The 21,720-nt window shown below is 47.5% G+C and overlaps 1 protein-coding gene across 6 annotated transcripts in view; it reads right to left on the reverse strand.

Moving 5' to 3' along the window:
* Positions 1 to 21,720, reverse strand: part of ANO10 (anoctamin 10) — a 257,628-nt gene that overhangs the window by 205,509 nt on the left and 30,399 nt on the right. For all 6 annotated transcript variants that reach the window (XM_073333329.1, XM_073333328.1, XM_073333325.1 and 3 more), the window contains one exon: positions 9,434 to 9,489. In XM_073333329.1, the coding sequence (XP_073189430.1) occupies positions 9,434 to 9,489 (56 nt within the window). The remainder of the gene's footprint in view (positions 1 to 9,433; positions 9,490 to 21,720) is intronic.

Here is a 21,720-nt window from a genome sequence, read left to right on the forward strand (position 1 = left end):
AAAATATGCAATATTTATTTTATTTCGTGCACACTACATTACACAAAATAGCTAACATTCCCATTTTCTGACAAACAGCTGTAGAAGCAAAACTATATCTGCATAAATGAGATTCCTATGAACAATGAGGCAGACAATGGTTTTGGATAATACCTTTTTGGTAAGTCTTTCATTAAGCAACGAAAACTAGCCATCTCTAGCTGCATAATGTAACAACACAAGAGTGACCTCCATCAAAAATACCAGAGTTGTATTTTAGGCTACAGCAGTGATTCACCAGAAAAATAAAGAACTCCTACAAAATTAGCAAATTTAAAAAAAAAAAAAAAAAAAACCACCCCACAACCCACTGTGACTTTCCCCTGGTGTTATCTGAACCAGTGATCTGCTATGTCACGCCAATCCTTGACTCTGGGAGTCAGCCTTACTCTGCTCTGCTGTGAGAACCACTTTTCAAAAAGTAGGATATAGTATTTAATACATTAAATTCAAAGTTAACACTGCATATATGTGAACACACAAGAAATAGAAGATATTAAAGGTTCCATGGCAAGAGTTACCTTGCCCATGTTGTACATACTTTAATATTAAAGTTGCATAATTTAATAATCTAAATAGTATCCTAATAATACAACATGGGCCTAATCTTAAACTCAATGCATTCAGTAGAAAGACTTCAGTGGGCTTTGGATCAGTCTGGATATGAGCAATCTGGACAATTTAATGTTGCTTAAGGAACATTCAATTTTGTAAGATGAAACAAAAAAATCTTTAAGATACAGCATTACTGAATTGAACAATTTTTTAATGCAACTCCACAGAATGGAAGCTACAGTTCTCAGGTATTTACACACACACACACACACACACACACACACACACAAAACCTAGCTGCAATACTATGCAATTGTATATTATAACAACTAAAAACCACTAATATTTTTCATAGCCATGCACAAAAAATGTTCAATGATTTATAACTTATTTGCCCTTTCTCAAACATAAGTAATTATTCCTCAATGAGGGCTTTAGCCCTGATCCTGCACTGTGATGCACGCAGACAGACCCCTGCGTCTGTGCATAGACCAGCTGACTTCAGCAATGCTCTAATCTATGGAGTTGTAGGGTGTGAAGTGGGGCTATATCTGCATAACTTATTATTTCTGATGGATACAACTTTACAGTATTATGAAAAATTGCTGTATATGGAGTGCCTATATGTATGTAGAGCCACCCTGCTGACAGGGCCTGTATGTATACCTCAGACACGTACAAAGGGAAATACTTAAGGTTAATGACAGTATTTAGACCTCACAAAGGTTATGCAAAAAATAGCTGAACCTTTGGAAAACACAGTAGCCGATTCCTTAGTGGTTCTCAAACTGTGGGTCAGGACCTCAATGTGAGTTGCAACCCCATTTTAATGGGGTCACCAGGGCTGGTGTTACACTTGCTGTGGCTTAGGGCCGAAGCTGAAGCCTGAGCCCCACCACCCTGGGCAGCAGGGCTCAGGCTTCAGCTTTAGGGTCCCCCCCCCCGCCAGGGGTGGCATTGCTCGTGCTTCAGTTTTGGGCCCCCCCAAGGATGGTGGGGCTGGGGCGGGCTCAGGATTCAGTCCCCCCATCCTGGGATCATGTAGTAATTTTTGTTGTCAGAAGGTGGTCACGGTGCAATGAAGTTTGAGAACCCCTGCTGGAGGGAAGGGGGATGAAGAAGCAGCAGAAAGTTTTCAGGAGGACAACAAAAGAGGCCAGGTGACAGAAGGAGTTTAAATAAGAAAACCTCACAAAAGCATGAGCAGACAGGAAGCCAAAGCCTAGGACAAGGGAGAATAAGGTCACAAAAACTGGGTGAGGGGCTCCAGAAGGGTGAGGTCATCCAGAATGTAGCAGCTTCATGGGGCAAGGGGGGCCAGTCTGCTTTCCTGAACTAAGATGGCACAAGGACCCTGGACAACACAAGGGACTCAGACCCCAGCCCAAAGAATGTCCTGGAGTGGTGAGGAAGGTGAGATAGGGACCTGTGTTTGGTGTTTACTGTTTTGTATGATCCGTACTCTCCTGTGCTTTATATGAGTAAGTATAAAGGAGCATAAAAGTGTTAGTCTGTACAAAGTATAACATGTGTTGACTGCTTCACAACTGCTGCCTGCCGGAGGGACTTGCTGAAGCTTTGGAGTGGAATTATGGGTGAGTGGTGTGTTTAACTAATTGGAGTATCTTGGGGGTCTGTGCTGGTCCTGGGGGCCTAGGGCAGGTAAGCAGAGCAGCCCCACTTCCCAGAGGTGTAACAGACAGAGCCAGTGCCCAGGAAATGTGCCCAGGAGGCCACACAAGGAACCAATGCTGCAACCGATAGGGGCTCTAGAAGTTTCACACACCCCAGGGGATCCAAAGCACAGAGGCTGAGATTCCTCTCATTACACTGGCAGGGAATGCCCACTATGATCTGTGAAATAGGGGTTCAGCCATGCAGAGGCAATAGAACAGAGGTGGGCAAACTATGGCCCGTGGGACCGTCCTATCTGGCCCCTGAGCTCCCAGGAGGGGAGGCTAGCCCCCAGCCCCTCCCCCACTGTTCCCCCTCCTCTGCAGCCTCAGCGCACCGCACCGCCCCGCCAGCGCTCTGGCCCACCACTCCTGCCGGGCAGGACAGTGGCGTGGCTGGCTCAGGCCAGGCGGCAGGGTTGCGAGCTCCTGCTGCTCTGAGCAGCATCATAAGGAGGTGTGGGGGGGGGGTTGGATAAGGGGCAGGGAGTCCCGGGGGGCAGTCAGGGGACAGGGAGCAGTTGGATGGGGCGGAGGTTTGGGGGAGGGGGCTGTCAGGGGACGGGAAACAGGGGACGTGGGATAGGCGTAGGAATCCCTGGGGGGCTGTCAGAGGGTGGGGGTGTGGATAGGGGTCTGGGCAGTCAGGTGACAGGCAGCGGGGGGGTGGGGTGGATGGGGGGCAGTCCCGGGGGCCATGTCTGCGGGTCGGGGTGTGGATAGGGGTCGGGGCGGTGGTTAGGGGCGGGGGTCCCAGGAGGGGGTGGTCAGGGGACAAGGAGCGTTGGATGGGTCAGGGGATCTGAGGGGGGCAGTCAGGGGGCAGGAAGTGGGAGGGGGCAGATAGGGGGCAGGAGCCAGGCTGTTTGGGGAGGCACAGCCTTCCCTACCTGGCCCTCCATAAATTTTCACAAAGCTGATGTGGCCCTCGGGCCAAAAAGTTTGCCCATCCCTGCAATAGTAGGATCAGGGCCTTAGGCTGCAAATTTAAAATTCAGATGTTTAAGTTATTTTGCACAAAGTTTCTGGGAAAAACAGAATGGGGTGCTATTATTCTTGTAAATATAAACAAAATATGGCTGACTGGACTTAACGTCCACTCTTGAATGACAATTCACCTTTGGGCTGAGAAGAGGTATGGAAAGTTTCAGCCTAAAAGAATATTTTTTGAGAAATTTGTTCGTGAAAACAAAGATTACTGAAAGATCACGTGCAACTGTAATATAGCACTTACGACAGCAAAAACCGGAGCAACCAGAATGTTTTGTAAATAATACTTCCCCCCAAAAAGTCCATGAAGCAAGATTTAGGAAACCAATGAAAACAACAACAGCCAGGAAGTTCAAAGTGAGTGTTAATGTGCTCTTTTCAAAATGAACACTCAATGGTAAGCCACATATAAACAAACAAACAAGCAAACTGGTCTAATTTCCCAGGTTGTTCTTTATTCCCTTTTTATAGATGGGCACTATATTTGCCCTTTTCCAGTCCTCTACAATCAATCCTGTCTTCCAGGACTTTTCAAAGATAATTGCTAATGGCTCAGATATCTCCTCAGTCAGCTCCTTGAACATTCTAGGACGTATTTTATCAGACCCTGGTCACCTGAAGACATTCAACTTGTCTAAGTAATTTTTCACTTGTTCTGTCCCTATTTTAGTCTCTCATCCTACCTCATTTTCATTGGCATTCAGTATGTTAAACATCCAATCACTACTAACCTTTTTGGTGAAAACTAAAACAAAAGTCATTTAGCACTTCTGCCATTTCCACATGTAGTATATTCCATTACCGTTTGTGCTACAAGATGTATACTTTAAAAAAGCAACTAAAAATACATACACATCTTATTGTGACTCACATAGAAAAACAGATCAGCACCTATAGTAAGTTGCACAGCAAGGCCTTGAAGCAGCAAACACTTAAAGGCCCTGTCTACACTGGCAAGTTTCTGTGTAGTAAAGCAGCTTTCTGTGCTGTAACTCCTGAGGTGTACACACTTAGTGCGCAGAAACTGCACAGTTGAAGCGCTCCAAAAAAACCACCCCAACGAGAGGCATAGAGCTTTCTGCGCCGGGGCTACAGCACTGCAGAGCCAGTGCAGACACCATGGCGATTACACCGCTGTGACTGACCTCCGGGAGGTGTCCCAAAATGCCTGTTCTCACCTCTCTGGTCATCGGTTTCAACTTTACTGCCCTGCCCTCAGGTGACCAACCATCATCCCCACCCCGTAAATTCCTTTGGAAATTTGAAAGTCCCCATCCTGTTTGCTCAGTGACTTGCAGTTGTCTCAGTGCATCTTTCCAGGTGGCCATGCCTGCTCCATTCACCAGGCAATCCCCTGCTTGGAGCAATGCCGAGCTGCTGGACCTCATCAGCATTTGGGGAGAGGAGGCTGTCCAGTCCCAGCTGCGCTCCAGATGTAGGAATTATTATACCTACTGTCAAGGTTCCTTCCCCACTCTGAACTCTAGGGTACAGATGTGAGGACCTGCATGAAAACCTCCTAAGCTTACTTTTACCAGCTTAGGTTAAAACTTCCCCAAGGTACAAATTAATTTTACCCTTTGCCCTTGGATTTCCACTGCCACCACCAAACTTTATCTGGGTTTACTGGGAAACGTAGTTTGGACACATCTTTCCCCCCAAAATCCTCCCAACCCTTGCACCCCATTTCCTGGGGAAGGTTTGGTAAAAATCCTCACCAATTTGCATAGGTGACCACAGACCCAAACCCTTGGATCTGAGAACAATGAAAAAGCATTCAGGTTTTTTACAAGAAGACTTTTAATAGAAGTAAAGGAATCACCTCTGTAAAATCAGGATGGTAGATACCTTACAGGGTAATTAGATTCAAAACATTGAGAATCCCTCTAGGCAAAACCTTAAGTTACATAAAAGACACACAGACAGGAATAGTCATTCTATTCAGCACAGCTCTTTTCTCAGCCATTTAAAGAAATCATAATCTAACACATACCTAGCTAGATTACTTACTAAAAGTTCTAAGACTCCATTCCTGTTCTGTCCCCGGCAAAAGCAGCATACAGACAGACACAGACCCTTTGTTTTTCTCCCTCCTCCCAGCTTTTGAAAGTATCTTGTCTCCTCATTGGTCATTTTGGTCAGGTGCCAGCGAGGTTACCTTTAGCTTCTTAATCCTTTACAGGTGAGAGGATTTTTCCTCTGGCCAGGAGGGATTTTAAAGGGGTTTACCCTTCCCTTTATATTTATGACACCTACAGACAGATTTCACGATGCATGATAGAAAGGTGCCATGACCAGGACACACTGCAGTGCAAGGTAAAAATGAAGGAGCTGTGGAATGGCTACCACAAGGCGCGGGAGGCAAACCCCTGCTCCAGTGCTGCACCCACAAGCTGCTGGTTCTACAAAGAGCTGGACGCGATACTCGGTGGCGACCCCACCTCCACTGAGGAGATCACTGTGGACACTTCCATGGCTCGCATTCCAGTTGAGAGAAAACCGAGCCAGGAGGAGGAAGAAATCTTGGACGAGGATGTGCGGGGGGGGGGGAAGGTGGAAGCCCAGAGGCAGAGGATGACTTGGAGGCCAGAGATGCATGCAGCCAAAAGCACTTGTCTACCCCAGAGGAGGCTAGCCAGTCACAGCTGTCGGAGGTTGGCTAAGTGCAAACAGGAGAGGAGGCCCCTGGTAAGTGTATCTGATTTTGGGAATAGCTGAAGCGAGTTGTTGAGGGCAGGAAGGTTGCAGAAAGCAGGCTTGTCTCCCACCACATGCCTAGTCCAAGTGGTCAAACAGGCTGTTGATTGCTCCCTCACTTTACTGGAATCTCCTTCAGAGGTCTCCAGGAAACTCTCTTGGAGATACTGGGCAATCTGCTGCCGCAGGTTCTTCAGCAGAGCTGCTTTGTTTCTTGCCCCATTAATGGTAACTTTCTCTTGCCACTGTGCCGTCACGCGGGGGGGGGGGGGGGGGGAAAGGCGAGCCGCATAGGGGCCACGGTGGAAGCTGCAGGCTTGGAGAAGACCCTCCCTTGATTCCCTGCTCACCCTCAGCAGCGAGGTATCTTCCATAATGATCACATCCTGTGGAAAGTGTGGGAACAGGAATGACCATCAGGCCTCCCCTACAGTGCTGGCTCTCCCCAAGACCCACATGCCCAGTGCACAGCAGGGTCCAGGAAGAGTGATTTATACTGCCCCTGCAGCTACTCACCATTTTGGGGGTCTTGTGGCTCATGTGTGCTTGCCTATGGTCAGCCAGTTAGTGAGAGGTGTGAGAGTACTGGCTGATCCTAGGCAAGCACACATGAGCCACAAGACCCCCAAAATGGTAAGTAGCTGCAAGGGCAGGGTAAATCACTGAATCAGTGTTGTCTGTGTTGCAAACAATACTGCTTCTGTAAAATATTGTGTTTAAACTTCACAGAGATGACCTTGGGAGCCCAGCCTCCCTCTTTGTTATCGGCAGCTGAATAGCTGCGCAGAATTAGAAAGCAGCCAAGAAGAACTAAGGAGGACTTTCTGCGTGATATTATGATGCACTCCGCCACCAAGAAACAGGAATTGAAGGAGTAGCAGGACAGCGAGAAGAGGGACCGAAAGGAGAACACGGCAAGCCAGAATGAAGCCACGGAGCAACTCTTAAAGGTTATGGAGCACTAAACAGACACGCTTCAGGCGATACTAGCTCTTCAAACGGAGGAGCTCCGCGCCTGCCCTCCCCTGCAGCCGCTGTCACAAAACTCTTTCCCGTGCGCCCGCCAGACACCACCAACACACTTTTATCAAACTCCTGGCTCCAGTCTACACCTGCAGCATTCCACTCCTCCCACCTCACAGTCCAGCACTGCAGACTCCCACTACCCACTGCACTTAACACCATCTCTCTGCAGTTTGGCCCTACTAAAGTACAGTACCCGCTGCATCCAAATGAGAAGGTTGGATATGATCCCTGGACATACACAAATCTTGAGCTGTCCCAGGACCCCTCCTCCTCCTGGGACCTCCCCCTCGCACATTCCCTCCTTCCACCCCGCTGATGTTTTTTTTTGTTTGACTATCTCCTCCAGATGTTGTCTTTGAATAAAAGAATTGTGTTGGTTTGAAAGCAATCTTTATTTTATCAATTGAAAGCAAAAAGAGCACTGCAAAGCAACATACAATTATGTTAAACCCCCTTATTGCATCATGTGCACCAATCACCTCCTAGCATTGCAAGCGCTGCAATCCCAAGCATAGCAACAAATATTAGAGGCTTTTGGCTTAAAATTGCTGCTTCAAGGCATGCCTAATCCTTATGGCACTGTGCTGTGCACCTCTAATAGCCCTGATCTCTGGCTGTTCAAACTCAGCCTCCAGGCACTGAGCCTCTGCAGTGCAGCCCTGAATGAAGCTTTCACCCTTCCTTTCACAAATATTATGGAGCATACAGCACGCAGCTATAAGCATAGGAATCCTGTCATCAGCTTCCCATAGAGGTAGCGCCAGCGGGCTTTTAAACGGCCGAAACCACACTCGACAGTCATTCTCCATTTGCTCAGCCTGTTGTTGAACTGTTCCTTGCTGCTGTCAAGTTGCCCCGTGTATGGCTTCATAAGCCACGGCATTAAGGGGTAGGCAGGGTCTCCCAGGATCACAATGGGCATTTCGACTTCCCCTACGGTGATTTTCTGGTCCGGGAACAAAGCCCCTGCTTGCAGCTTCCTGAACAGGCCAGTGTTCCGAAAGATGCGTGCATCATGCACGTTTCCAGACCAGCCCGCGTTAATGTCTATGAAATGCCCACAGTGAACCACAAGCACCTGGAGAACCATTGAGAAATACCCCTTGCGATTAATGTACTCGGTGGCTAAGTGGTCTGGTGCCAGAATTGGAATATGCATGCCATCTATCGCCCCTCCACAGTTAGGGAAGCAAAGCCATTTGTGCAAAGCCATCCACAATGTCACGCACATTGCCCAGAGTCACGGTCTTTCGGAGCAGGATGTGATTAATGGCCCTGCACACTTCCATCAAAACAAGTCCAATGGTTGACTTTCCCACTCCAAACTCATTAGCGACTGATCAGTGGCACTCTGGAGTAGCCAGCTTCCACAGAGCAATCGCCACACGCTTCTCCAATGACAGGGCAGCTCTCATTCTCATGTCCTTGCGCTGCAGGGCTTGGGTGAACTCATCACACAGTCCCATGAATGTGGCTTTCCTCATCCGAAAGTCCTGCAGACACTGCTCGTCATCCCAGATGTGCATGACGATGTGATCCCACCACTCAGTGCTTGTTTCCCGAGCCCAAAAACAGCGTTCCACTGTGGTCAGCACTTCTGTGAATGCAACAAGCAATTTTGTGTCGCAGCTACTACGCATGGCGAGATCAATGTCGCACTCCTCTTGCCTTTGTAGTTTAAGGAATAACTCCACTGCCACTCATGAAGTGTTACTCAGAGAGAGTAGCATACTGGTCAACAGTTCAGGATCTATTCCTGCAACCCGAAGAGGCCGTGCACGTAGTACACAAACTGTTGAAAGACGGTGCCAAATGCAGACGGAAGCACAGGGATTTCTGGGATGCGAAGCAATGTATCATGGGTCATTGGGACAGGACCCAGGATGCCCCACAACTCCCTCCGCCTTCCCACAAGTCTCAGCGGCAGAAGAGAAAGAGGTGCTCTGCAGGATGGCTGCTCAGAGTGCACCACTCCGAATACCACCGCAAGTGTGAACACGCTATTGTGCAGGCAGCTAACAGTGAGAACACACAACAGCAGTTTCCCTTCAGCGCTCTCTCAGCAGCGCTGTAACTTTGCCAGTGTAGATGTGTCCTTATGCTCGTGAATAACTACACTCCTATGACTGCTTGTGCAAGTACATTAATGTATTTGAAAAGTGTTTACACAATCAGCGTCTACATCAAGCATTTGGTAATATTCTTGGATGAATGAATCAGTGAAAACAAGAGCTTCTTGATACATAAATCTGAACTTATCTTTTAAAGAATGAAAGCAATAGTTTCCAGGTGCAGCAAGGATCATTTAAAGAAAAAAGAAAAATCCACACATCTAGAATCTTGAAAGGAAGAAATTCAGTATGGGAAAATTGAAAGCTGACCATTGTGGAAACAAGCATCTAACACATTATATATTGCCTCCTCAAATAAAATATTACACTAAACATACCTACCACTAAGACCTTCAGAATTAGATGATTCTGATGTGATGATTCCAGTCTATGATTCTCTAAAATATTAAAAACAATCAATTGAGATACAATACAAAGCAAAGAACACATATTAGACACAACTGTGTAATAAAGACAAACAAGCATTTTTCCTCTAGTTAGAGAAATATTTAAGCAAGAGCCTGTGGTGAAAAGTTTGGGCTGTGCCATACCCACCTCAGTGTTTAGCCCATCTTTAAGTATCCTGATGCATAACAAGCATATTAGTATTTTTTCCTATTACAAAAATACTTCTGAATCTCTCTCTCTTTTATGAGAACTATTTTATAATAGAAAAATAGGAGGAAAATTGCACTAAGTGTTAAGCATGATTGAGGCTCTGATCCTGCTCCCATTGAAATCAAATACAAAACTAACTGAAATGCAATGTGAAGGAGAAATGGATTCTAATGACTGGGAACTAATCTGATGCCCATAGAAGTCAATGAAAAGACCCTCGTCGACTTCCACAGGGCTTTGGATTTGACTGTTAGATCTCAAATGTCACTTCTTATGATGCATGAAGTTCTGTATATACACAGTCACTACAGAATTAGGACCTTTAAAGATTCAGGCTTCAGAATTACAATAGGCCTAAACTCTCTGGATACTTTTTGCTTTGTTTTTTTTAACCACTTTACAAGCCCCTTCCCTTTATGCTCATTGTCCCAGCCTAAGCAATAATTGAATAAGGTGATGTATTTGTACATACTCACTTTTCAGAGTAGACATTCACTTTAAAATTAAAGAGTGGCTATGCATGGATCATCTGAAGGTTTTTTCTAAATCTGAAGCTATCATTTTTGTTTTTTTAATTATGCAGGCTCAATTGTGGTTTTTAGTAAGGGCAATAAAATGGATATTCTCTACAGAAAGGTCACAACTCTAATATTTTTATTCTTTTGGGCAGGCATTTTGTGAGGGCTCAGATGGCTAAGGAAAGAGCTCCTTTGAGGAATGGGGAGATTTTATTTGGTTTGTAATATTTTTGATGCCTAGTGACTATGTATGTGGGGCAAATGTGTTGCTATTTTGGTTCTGTATTTATTTTTGTACTTTTAACTGATTGCAAGGGTCCCTGATGCCCAGAACATGCAGTCTTGCATGTGTTTAATTAAATCTGCATAAATATAGTGTATACATTACTTAATTCTGGAGCATGAAGAGAAGGGTCAGAAAAACAAAATACAAAACATTTTACTTAATAGCAGTATTGATTACAGAACATCAGGTCCATTTATTAAAATAATCACCTAAACACAAACTTCATCCTCTACAATACCCCTCTTCTCAGGCTCTCTAAATCACCCTTAATTCAGTGTAAGCCCTCTCAAAAAATCATTCAGTTTTCTCTGTTCTCGGTGCAACCCTTCCACCAAACCATAGTAATCTACTAGAATTCTTTTCCTTCTCTAGCACTGCTGCTATAATATTTTGACTCCTTTAAAGATTTCCGTAACTTCCAATCCCTTGAAGGCTCTAGAGCAGGACACTAAACATTTCTTGGCATCTGACATTTCTAACAAATCAGCAGCATTCTGGGAGGCAGCCCACTAGAGAATCTCCTGATAGACAAGTGGAATCTTGGTCTGGACCAAATAGCCCTGTGTAAGATTCTGTTGAGAACCCACCACCTTATTTAGGCACTACTTGGGAGTCACCAAGAGTGGAATATATACATATGTATAGACAAACACTTGAAGAAAAAGTTACTTAAGAATTTTTTTTATTGATGGTGTCATTTGAGATGTAGTCCATATATATGTGTTCCACAACCCACCCTTCTTCCCCTCTGCTTCAGAGTCCTATTGTACAGCTGGATTCTGTGGTGGAAAAATAACTGAGTTGTGGTTGGCTCTGTGCCACCATTTATACTCTTGGAACAGGAGCATGAGGGCACTTGGAGTGCATGCGCAGACTCAGCAGATGCAGCTGTACAAATGACTGATCTTGAGTGCGTAGGGTGCTCATGCACCAGGAGTGGTGTGTGTGTGTGTGTGTGTCTGTGTGTGTGTGTGTGTGTGATTATATATATATATATATATATATATATATCTCACACACACACACACACACACACATATATATACATGACAACATCTCAACTTTCCCAGAACTTTGGCTGCTGTATAGGTAACTTTTCTTGTTCAGTGAAATAAGCATACAGTGCATGTATAAGTATTTAAGAGATTTTTCTGAAGTAGACTTTTACCAATTGTATAGTAAAACAAAAAAGCATATATTAATTTCCTAAACTTTTTCTTCAACTGTTTGTCCATACATACGTATATATTCCACTCTTGGAGACTCCCAAGCAGTGACCTAAATAAGGTGGTGGATGCTCAACATTTCTTCTGTACTGTAAAACAGCTCTGACAAAGGAAGTCTCTGCTCTGGATGCTTCTATTAAAGCATAATGTCTACTGAAAAAGTATATCGCCAGGTGGCAACTTTATAGATGTCAATTATGGGCATGATTCTCAGAAAAAAACAGCTGAGGTTGCCTGCGCCCTAGTGGAATGAGCTTTAGTATTGTTTGGTGGATCTAATTTGACTAGCTCATAACAGAATCTAATATGCCCTGAAACCCACTTAGGTAATGTTTGAGTACAAATGGGGTAGTCTTTCAACCTCCCGGCAAAGGACAAGAATAACCTAAGCAATAGCAAAAAGGTTTCATTTGCTAATAGTAAAAGGCTACAGTCCTATGCACATCAAGGGTACATAGCTTAGATCATTAAAATAGGGCTTGAGGAGAAAACAATGTAGGTAAAATGTAGGACATCATTTAAATAGAAATCTGACACTACTTTTGATAGAAATTTGTGGGGGTGGCTAAAGAAATACCTTGTCAAAATGGAAAACAGTAGACAGAATGTCTCCATAAGAGCCCCATGATTCCCACCCTCCTAGCTGATGTGATTCCCACAAGAAAGGAGGTTTTCAGAGAGATAAGAAAGAAAGAACATGATGCCATGGGCTCAAATGGGGGATCCATGAGACCTGCCAAAAGAAGTGAGGGTTGGTTCCCTTAAAGACAGAAACATTTTCAACTAACCACTAAGGAATCTGGACATAGTGGGATAAGAAAAGATGTTATACCTCATAAAGGTTGGTGATAAATGCTAATAACTGTGAAGTGCACCCTGGCAGAACTAATTGAAACTCTCAAAATTCTTTAATGCAAATAGACAAAAGTGCTAGGATTGGCATCTCAAGAGACTGAAGTTCATGGTATTCATACCAAGTCAAAAATGTTCTCCACTTAGCAGATTTTTTTCTGGTGAAGTTTTTCTGCTGCTATTTAGAATGCTCTGTTTAGCAACTGAACATAACCTCTCTATCTCTGACATCCATTCAGAAATCAACCTGTTCAGTGACTTCTTCATTCTGGGACGCAGGTCTGAGGATAGTGGAAGAAGTATCGGAGGACAGCTCAACAAGCACATCAGATCCAAATACCAGAATTGCCTCGGCCAGGTGAGAGACATCAGAACAACTCTGGCTGCATTTTTTCTGATCTCTCCGGGTATACTCAGGAGCAAAAGAATCAGTGAATAAGCATAAAACAGTGCACAAGACCAAGGAATGAGGAACATATCCAATAGGGATCCTGGATTCTGTCCTACTCTGGAACAGAAAGTGTGACATTTCTTGTTCACATACATCACAAATAAAAGTCTACTGATGGATGACCCCATTTCCTGAAGATCAACTGAATCACTGACATCATGTTCTGATGAAAAGTGCCTACTCAGACTGTCTGCAGAGTGATATGCAGACCTGGAAGGTGAACTGCTCTGAGCATTATCAGATGTTGGTTGCACCAATTCCATAACTAAACCATGTCCCTGCACAAAGGAGATGACCAACCTTCCCTTCCCCCAGTCTGCTTATGTAAAACATGGCAGTTGTCTGGTCTTTCATTAGGTGAATGGAGTGTTCTTGTACTAGAGGTAAGACTTTGCGAACTGCTCTGAGTTACAGAACATTGTGTGCAAGTGTCTCCCCTTAGGAGTCCATTTGCCCTGTACCTGTAGGTGATCATAGCCAATAGTAAAGCATTCATCACTATCATCTTGGTTGGAAGGGGTGGAGAGAAAGTTGCTCCCCTGGATGCCTTGGTGATGGTCTTTCCACCAACTCAGGCAGGAGGGAACAACATCCTCTGAAACCATCAGAGGCATATCTAAGTTATCCTTGCTAGAATGTAGAGATTTCAGCCAGCCTTGCATGCAGCATAAGTGCCTTCTGGCATAACAAAAGTTCAGGATGCCATATGACCCAGCAGATGGGACCAGTTCATATTGTTGTTCAAGGTTTTGTCTGAAGCTGGGAGATGAGCAGTCTCAAACCTGTCCTAAAGAAACTATGTTCTAGTCATCCTGAAGTTTAGAATGACCCCTATAAATCTATCCACCGGATTGATAACAAAACAGACTTTTCTCAGTTGACCTTTAGGCCAAGCAACATGAATAACTGAAGAATAATTTGGATGGAATTCTGTACCTTCTCACCAAGTAAACAGTCAGTATCCACCTCTTGATGATCCCATCAAAAGGACTGTTTGCTAGAAGATGCTGACTGAGAGGCCACGATAGGTGCTAAGAAGGACTTTCTCTTTTGGAGTTATTAATTTCTAGGCAGTTCTGCAGGCCTTTCAAAGTTGAAAGTGCATGAAGTACTTCTCTACCTTGACTAAGTGTGGGTTCTGTGTTTTCTTTGTTTGCTGGCATGTACACTCCCAGAGACCACGTGATATGGGAATCCTTCAAGGAATGAAGGGCAACATTTTCTGCACCAGATTAATTCCATCCCTCAAACAGAAGATCCTCCACGGTAGAGTGTACTTCTTTCGAGATCCCAGAACTTTAGAGCCAAGTAGAGCACCTCATTACCACTGATGTTGCCATCATAAGGGGATATATGCAGCACCCAGCGCCACCTGCAGGGATGTTCTTGCCACCAACTGCACTTCAGTAATTAGGGACCTGAACTGCTCTCTATGCGCCTGTGGTAAATTTTTTTAATAAAGGCTGAAAACTTAATTATAATTAAGGAAATCACAAAGCAAGCATGACTTGACAGTTTGGAATTTCAAAGTACAATCTCACAGACAATAATTCTTATGACCAAACAGATTGAAACAATTCATTCCTTTTCAGCTGGGGTCATTTTAGATAGGTGCTGTTTTTCTTATTTGCAGCAGCCACAAATAGAGAGCCCAGAACCAGATGAGAATAAAGATATTCCACTCTCCAAGAGGATACATAATATCTCATTTGCCACCTTCTCTGATGTTCTGGCGACAGTGGCTGGTGTCTGCCAGATATTCTTGGCAGGTTCCAATAGAACTTTATTAATTGGAAGAGCAACTCTTCGCAGCAAGCACCTGCGCAAAATATTCAGCAGCTTATGAGGGGCCTCTATACCTCCTCAAGCAGAATCTGGAGCAATTCAGCCATTCTCCTCATTGAATCCTGGAAGTTTTTATAATCATCTAGATAAGACAGTGCAGAATAGATTACAGGTTCATCTGGAAATGAGGAGATGTGCACTGATTCCTGAATTATGTTCTTCCTCAGATGGTGCCTCCATATGCTGAGTACATCTTGAGGACATGACTGAGGCTGCATTGTTCTCTGTCTCTGTCTAAATCTACATTGAAGCTGGGAGGTGTAACTCTCAGCTCAAGTAGACATATAAGTGCGAGCTCTGCTTGACCTAATGCGCTAAAAATAGTAGTGTGGCTGTGGTGACACAGCCGGTGGCTCAAGCTAGCCGCCTGAGTACAATCTCATCCAAGATACAAGGTATGTAATCAGGTGGCTACCTCAAGTCGCCACCGCCACATTCCTACTCTTAGTAGCTTAGCTCAAGCACAGCTAGCATATGTATGTCCACCAAGCTGGGAATTACACCTCCCAGCTGTCATGCAGACATACCTCCTATGTAGCTCTCTTTTGAGAAGGTGCATGTGAGGTATGATCCCAATAAGGACCTCAGGATCTCCAACATGACCATGTAGGAACATTATAAGAAAACAGAATAGTGCCCAAAGATAAGGGAACCAAGACATATGGCTACCCTCATATCTCCTATGGTGCTTACATCTGTGGGAAACCACAGTTCTCTCTGTCTGACCCACAGAACTAGGAAAAAGGGGCCCAAGAGGAGTAGGTGGTAGATCCCTCCCCAGTTTAGTGGGAGTCAGAAGAGGAATAAAATAATTTCAATTCTGGAAGAGGCACTGCAGATGCACTCAGTACCAGAGACAATATAGGGTACTGCTAGGCAGTGGGGCAATATAAAAGACTGTTACCTGTTCTGTAACTGGTGTTCTTTGAGATGTGCTGCTCATGTCCATTCCACATTAGATGCGTGCGCTCACCACATGCACCGGTGCCGGAAGTTTTTCCCTCAGCAGTATCCATACGGGAGCGGCTCTGGGTGCCCTCAGGGAGTGGCACCCACATGGCATGGTATAAGGGGTGTCGCTGGCTCCCCCCGCCCTCAGTTCCTTCTTGCCAGAAACTCCAACAATGGGGAAGGAGGGTGGATCGTGGAATGGACACGAGCAACTCATCTCAAAGAACACCACTTACGGAACAGTAACTGTCTTTTCTTCAAGTGCTTGCTCTGGTCCACTCCACATTAGGTGGCTCCCAGCAGTTCCCGTGGAGGTGGGTAAGAGTTCACGGCTGCACAGATTGTAATACTGCTTTGCCGAACCCAGTGTTGTCTCTGGCCTGCTGAGTGATGGCATAATGAGACATGAACATGTAGACCGAGGACCACATTGCAGCTCTACAAATGTCCTGGACCTGGATGTGCGCCAGGAAGGCCGCTGAAGACACCTGCACTCTAGTCGAATGGGCCCTAACGATTGGTGGCAGCGGGACCTTTGCTAGCTTGTAACAGGTCTTAATGCGAGAAGTGATCAAGTTGGAAATCCTCTGCGAAGAAACTGGAAGGCCCTTCATCCTATCCGCCGTAGCGATGAGGAGCTGGGTCGATTTATGGAAAGGCTTGGTATGCTCCAAAGTAAAAAGCCAAGGCCCTCCGGACATCCAGCACGTGCAGACACCTCTCCTCAGCAGTCTTGTGTGACTTGAGACAGAAAAGTGGCAGGAATACGTCCTGGCTCATGAGGAAGGAAGATACCACCTTCGGCAGCAAGGCTGGGTGGGGCTGCAGCTGGACCTTGTCCTTATAAAACACTGTGTAAGGCAGTTCCAAGATCAAGGCCTTAATCTCTGAGACTCGTCTCGCTGACATCACCACCACCAGGAAAGCAAACTTCCAGGACAAGAAAGAAAGGGAGCGGGAGCCCAGAGGCTCAAAAGGCAGGCTGATGAACCTGGAAAGGACCAGGTTAAGGTCCCACTGCGGGTCAGGGGCCCGTACCTGCGGGTAAAGCCTCTCAAGGCTCCTCAGAAACCTGACAGTCATGTCATGAGAAAAGACTGTCTGACCTTGGATTGGCCTGGTGGAACGCAGAGATGGCCGCAAGGTGCACTCTGATGGAAGAATGTGCCAGACCCTGGTTTCTGAGTTTCTGGCTGCAGTAAGTAGCCCAAGATGGACTGCACTGAAGAACGCGAGGGAGAAATGCTGCGCTCCGACGCCCAGCAGGAAAACCTCGTCCACTCGGCCAGGTAAGTTAGTCTCGTGGATGGCTTCCTACTTCCCAGGAGGACCTGCTGGACCTCCTCCGACCACGTACGCTTCTCCGGGTTCAACCATAGAGCATCCCCGCCGAGAGGTGTAGAGACTTGAGGTTGGGATATAGGAGCCGACCGTGATCCTGTGACAGCAGGTCCAGACAGTAGGGAAGGGGCCAGGGAAGGGCCACTGCCATATTCATGAGCATGCCGAACCAGTGCTGGAGAAGCCACGGACGGGTGATCACGATAACTTGTGCCTTTGTCCCTCTTGATCTTTACTAGGACCCGGCTGACCAGAGGGATCAGAGAGAATGTGTACATCAGACCCTCGGCCCACGACAGGAGGAAGGCATTGGAGAAGGAACCCTTGCTCAGGCTCTGCCGGGAGGAAAACTGATGGCACTTTCTGTTTTGCCTGGTGGCAAACAGATCAGCTTGCGGAGTTCCCCACCTCTGGAAGATCATGCAAGCCACCTCTGGGTGGAGCAACCACTCGTGGTGAGAGGAGAAGTCCCTGCTGAAGTGATCTGCTAGGGCAGTGGTGGGCAACCTGCGGCCTATCAGGGTAATCTGATTGCGGACCACGAGACATTTTGCTGACATTGACCGTCCACAGGCACTGCCCCACACAGGGGCCGCGGTTTGCCGTTCCCAGCCAATGGGTACTGCGGGAAGCGATGGGCTGCAGAGACCTATTCCCTAGATTGGGAATAGATCGACGCCAGCCATTGCTGCAGGGGCTGCATGCGGAGCCTGGCATGGCGGATGACATATGTGCAAGCTGCCATATGGCCTAGCAGGTGCAGGCACCCTGGCTGTTGTCAGGGGAAACGAGGAAACTTCCGCGATGAGGTCCATCAGGACCTGAAACCTGTCTAAAGACAGGAACGCTCTCACCTGGGTCGAGTTGAGCATGACCTTGATGAATTCTATCCTTTGAACGGGAACTAACGTGGACTTTTTGTGGTTGACCAGTAGTCCCAAGGAGCAGCACATGGCTTGTAGTACAGTGATGTCACATTGGACCTGAGCCTTGGAGTTGCCTTTGACCTGCCAGTCGTTGAGGTACAGGTAAATCCGGATATCCCCATGCCTGAGGTAGTCCACGACTACTGCCATGCACTTAGTAAACACCCTTGGTGCTGTAGCCAGGCCAAACAGAAGGACCGCAAACTGACAGTGGGCCGAACCAACTGTAAAATGGAGAAAGCATCTGTGTCCTGGGGAAGATCGCTACATGAAAGCATGCATCTTCCAGGTTGAGGGCAGCATACCAGTCTCCCAGATCCAGGGAGGGGATAATGGACGCCAGGAAGACCATACAAAACTTTAGCTTTTTTAGGTATCTGTTGAGGTTTTGCAGGTCCAAGATGGGACGAAAACCACCCTTGGCCTTTGGGATCCAGGAATAGAAACCCTTGTTCCTGTAAGGAGGCAGGACCTCCTTCATTGCCCCCAGCTGTAAGAGCTCCTGAACCTCCTGCTCGAGAAGATTCTTGTGAGAAGGGTCCCTGAATAGGGACGGGGAGGGTGGGGTGGAAATAAATCGGAGGGTGTAGCCGTGCGCCACCGTACTGAGGACCCAGCAGTCCAAAGTTATCGCCGACCGTGCCAGGAGGAAAGGTGGTTGGGAAAAACTGGATCCAGGAAATAGACTGGTAGGTCGCCCTTGGGCTTACCCTCAAAAGGACTTTTTAGCTCCTTGCTTGGAGCAGGTTAAGCCCAACTGGGCAGAGAGTGGGGACAGGTGGCTCGTGCACCATCTATAGCCCTTGGGCTTTTTGCGTGGCAGGTCCTGCCGGGATGGCTCCCTTGCCCCTGAGGAAGTTGTGGTTTGAACTGCTTACATGCCGGGCCCGGAACGTAGGCCCCAGGGTTTTAGGGTGGTTCGGGAGTCCTTCAGCCCATGTAATTTGTTGTCCGTCTGCTCCGTAAACAGGGCCTGGCCATTGAAGGGGAGGTCCTAAATAGACTGCTGAGCTTCGGAGGACAACCCAGAGAGGAGCAGACAGGATGCTCGCTGCATGGAGATGGCAGATGCCATCGTGTGGGCGGCAGAGTCTGCCACATCAGATGCCATTTGAAGGGCCACCCAGGCAGCAGCCATGCCCTCATCAAAGATCGCCCAGAATTCTTTACTTGAACCTTCCAGGAGGGCATTCTTGAACTTGGCCACGGTCTGCCACATATTAAAGTCGTAGCAGCTAAGGAGAGCCTCGTGGTTGGCCACACTCAACTGTAAGCTAGACGAGGAATAAATTTTCCGTCAGAACAAGTCCAGTCTCCTAGAGTCTTTATTTTTGGGGGTAGCTCCTGGTTGCCCCTGGCCTCCTCTGTACTTAACTGCCTTGACCACCAGGGAATTTGGGGCAGAATGGTAGTAAAAGTATTCATACTGCTTAGTTGGGACAAAGTACTTATGCTCTGCCCATTTAGAAATGGGGGGCAGAGAGGAGGGGGTTTGCCACGAGGCACTGGATATCTTCAATATCCCTTCGTGAAGAGGAAGGGCCACCCTAGCAGGGGCTGTGGAACAGAGGACGTCAAATAGGGACTCCGCTTGCTCCTCCACCTGCAGGCCAAGGTTGGATGTGACCCTCTTCAACAGCTCCTGTTGCGCCTTAGTGTCATCCTGAAGAACCAGGTGAGGGGGCTCCATGATGGCCTCATCCAGTGACAACAAGGAGGAAGCTGCTACTGTTGGTTCCATAGCACCCCTTTGGTGGTCCAACAGGCTGTTCCTCTTGGTCCACATGGACTTGTGGGGTCTTAGCTCCTGGTGCCTCAAGCACCGGAGGGAGCTGGGTCGTCAAGGCCACCAGCCTGTCCGAGGCTCCCAACACCGAGTAGGCAGGCTAGGAGGGCTGGGTGAACCTCCAGGGGTGCCATGGAGCAGGTTTCGGTATCGACAAAGCAGGCGGCACCAAGGGTCTGGGAGGCTGCCCTGACAATGTGGAATCTTGTGCTGTACAGGAGCCATATCTGGAGCAATTGCTACCCAGTGACTCCGATGTAATGGAGTGGCGACTCAGTGCCAGGCGGTAATTGCGGTCACCTCTAGAGGAGGACCACTCCAAGCAAGATTTGCGCCTCCACGGGGACATCAGTGACCAGTGGCGCTCGAAGGATCTGCAACAGGAGACCTGCAATCCATGCCTCACACTTTGAGATCAGTAACGGGACAAGGAGTGGGACCTGGAGGTATCGTGGGCCGGGCGCCAGGTGGGATCTCCCCAAATATGGTGACACCCGTCTCGGGGATCGTCGGCAGGGCCCGCGGCTCTGGTCCTCTGATCATTCCCAGGATCTGTAACAGCGTTCTGATGACGTGAAGGGCTGATGCCGGGGAGTGCATGCCTCCATGGGTCTGCGCAAAGTAACTGGCGAGGTCAGCCTCAAATCCCACTGCTGGTGACCAAAGTCTGGTGACCAACACGTCTACCTCACTAACTCCGAGGCCTGATGGCTTTGGGTGAATGGTGGCGGGACATCTCCCATGATGGGGAGCGGTACCGTTGGGGCGAAAGCAGATGGAAAGATCCCAAAGCGGGCTTACCCCAACATCTGGGCACCGCCAGGGCTGGTGTGAGCGGCATCAGGAGCGTCAGGATCTCCTGTGCAGCCTGTAGTACTCCAGGCGTCAACAGCACCTGAATCTGATGAAGGCCTGCTTCTGTGTCCGGGCTTCCAGGCAAGGAATGGGATGGGCTGCATCGCTCGACATGAGCTGAGGACCGACTTCCCTATGGGGAAGATGAGTCACCTGGCGCGAGTCTTAGCTTGCCTCTAGCCCTGTCCTTCCCCTTACAGGGAGTAGGAGACCGTCCCCTACCGGCCTTCTTTGACTTCTTGGCCATGGATCAGTGCCGGCTCATCAACAGTAGGTACACACCAATGCCTCAGTGTTGGATGCCGAGTCAGACCTTTGCTCCGGGGCCGGAGTGAGCGCGGACTCCATCAGGAGCGCTTTGAGTCTGATCTCATGCTCTTTCTTAGTCCTAGGTTTAAAGGACTTGCAGAGTCAACACTTATCACTTATGTACCCTTCACCACGGCTCCTGAGACAGGTGCTATGCGGATCGCTCCTGGGTAGGGGCCGTTTGCAGCAATTGCAGGGCTTAAAGCCTGGGGACTGGAGCATACCCCATCACCCGGCTAAGTCTTCAACAGGACTAACAAAACTCTAACTACTGCTAAGGGCTAACTAACTCAACTACTAACTAGGTACACTAACTTTACAAGAACTCTAGTTTGTCTGAACGAAGCCTAAGCAATGCTAGTAAGAGCAGCGAATGTTCCGTGCGCCGTCACTGGTGGCAAGAAGGAACTGAGGGCGGGGGAAGCCGGCGGCACCCCTTATACCACGCCATGCGGGCGCCACTCCAGAGGGTGCCAGAGCCACACCCTTATGGATACTGCTGAGGGAAAAGCTTCCAGCACCGGTACATGTGGCAAGCACACACCCCTAATGTGGAATGGACATGAGCAAGCACTCAAAGAACAGTAGAATGAGGAACCCTACTTGTTGCAACGGGTACCCAGGTTCCTCCATAATCTGGAGGTCCTTTATCATACATCTCATCG

Source organism: Lepidochelys kempii, chromosome 2 (assembly GCF_965140285.1).
Source record: "Lepidochelys kempii isolate rLepKem1 chromosome 2, rLepKem1.hap1, whole genome shotgun sequence".
In the NCBI taxonomy this organism is placed as follows: domain Eukaryota; kingdom Metazoa; phylum Chordata; order Testudines; family Cheloniidae; genus Lepidochelys; species Lepidochelys kempii.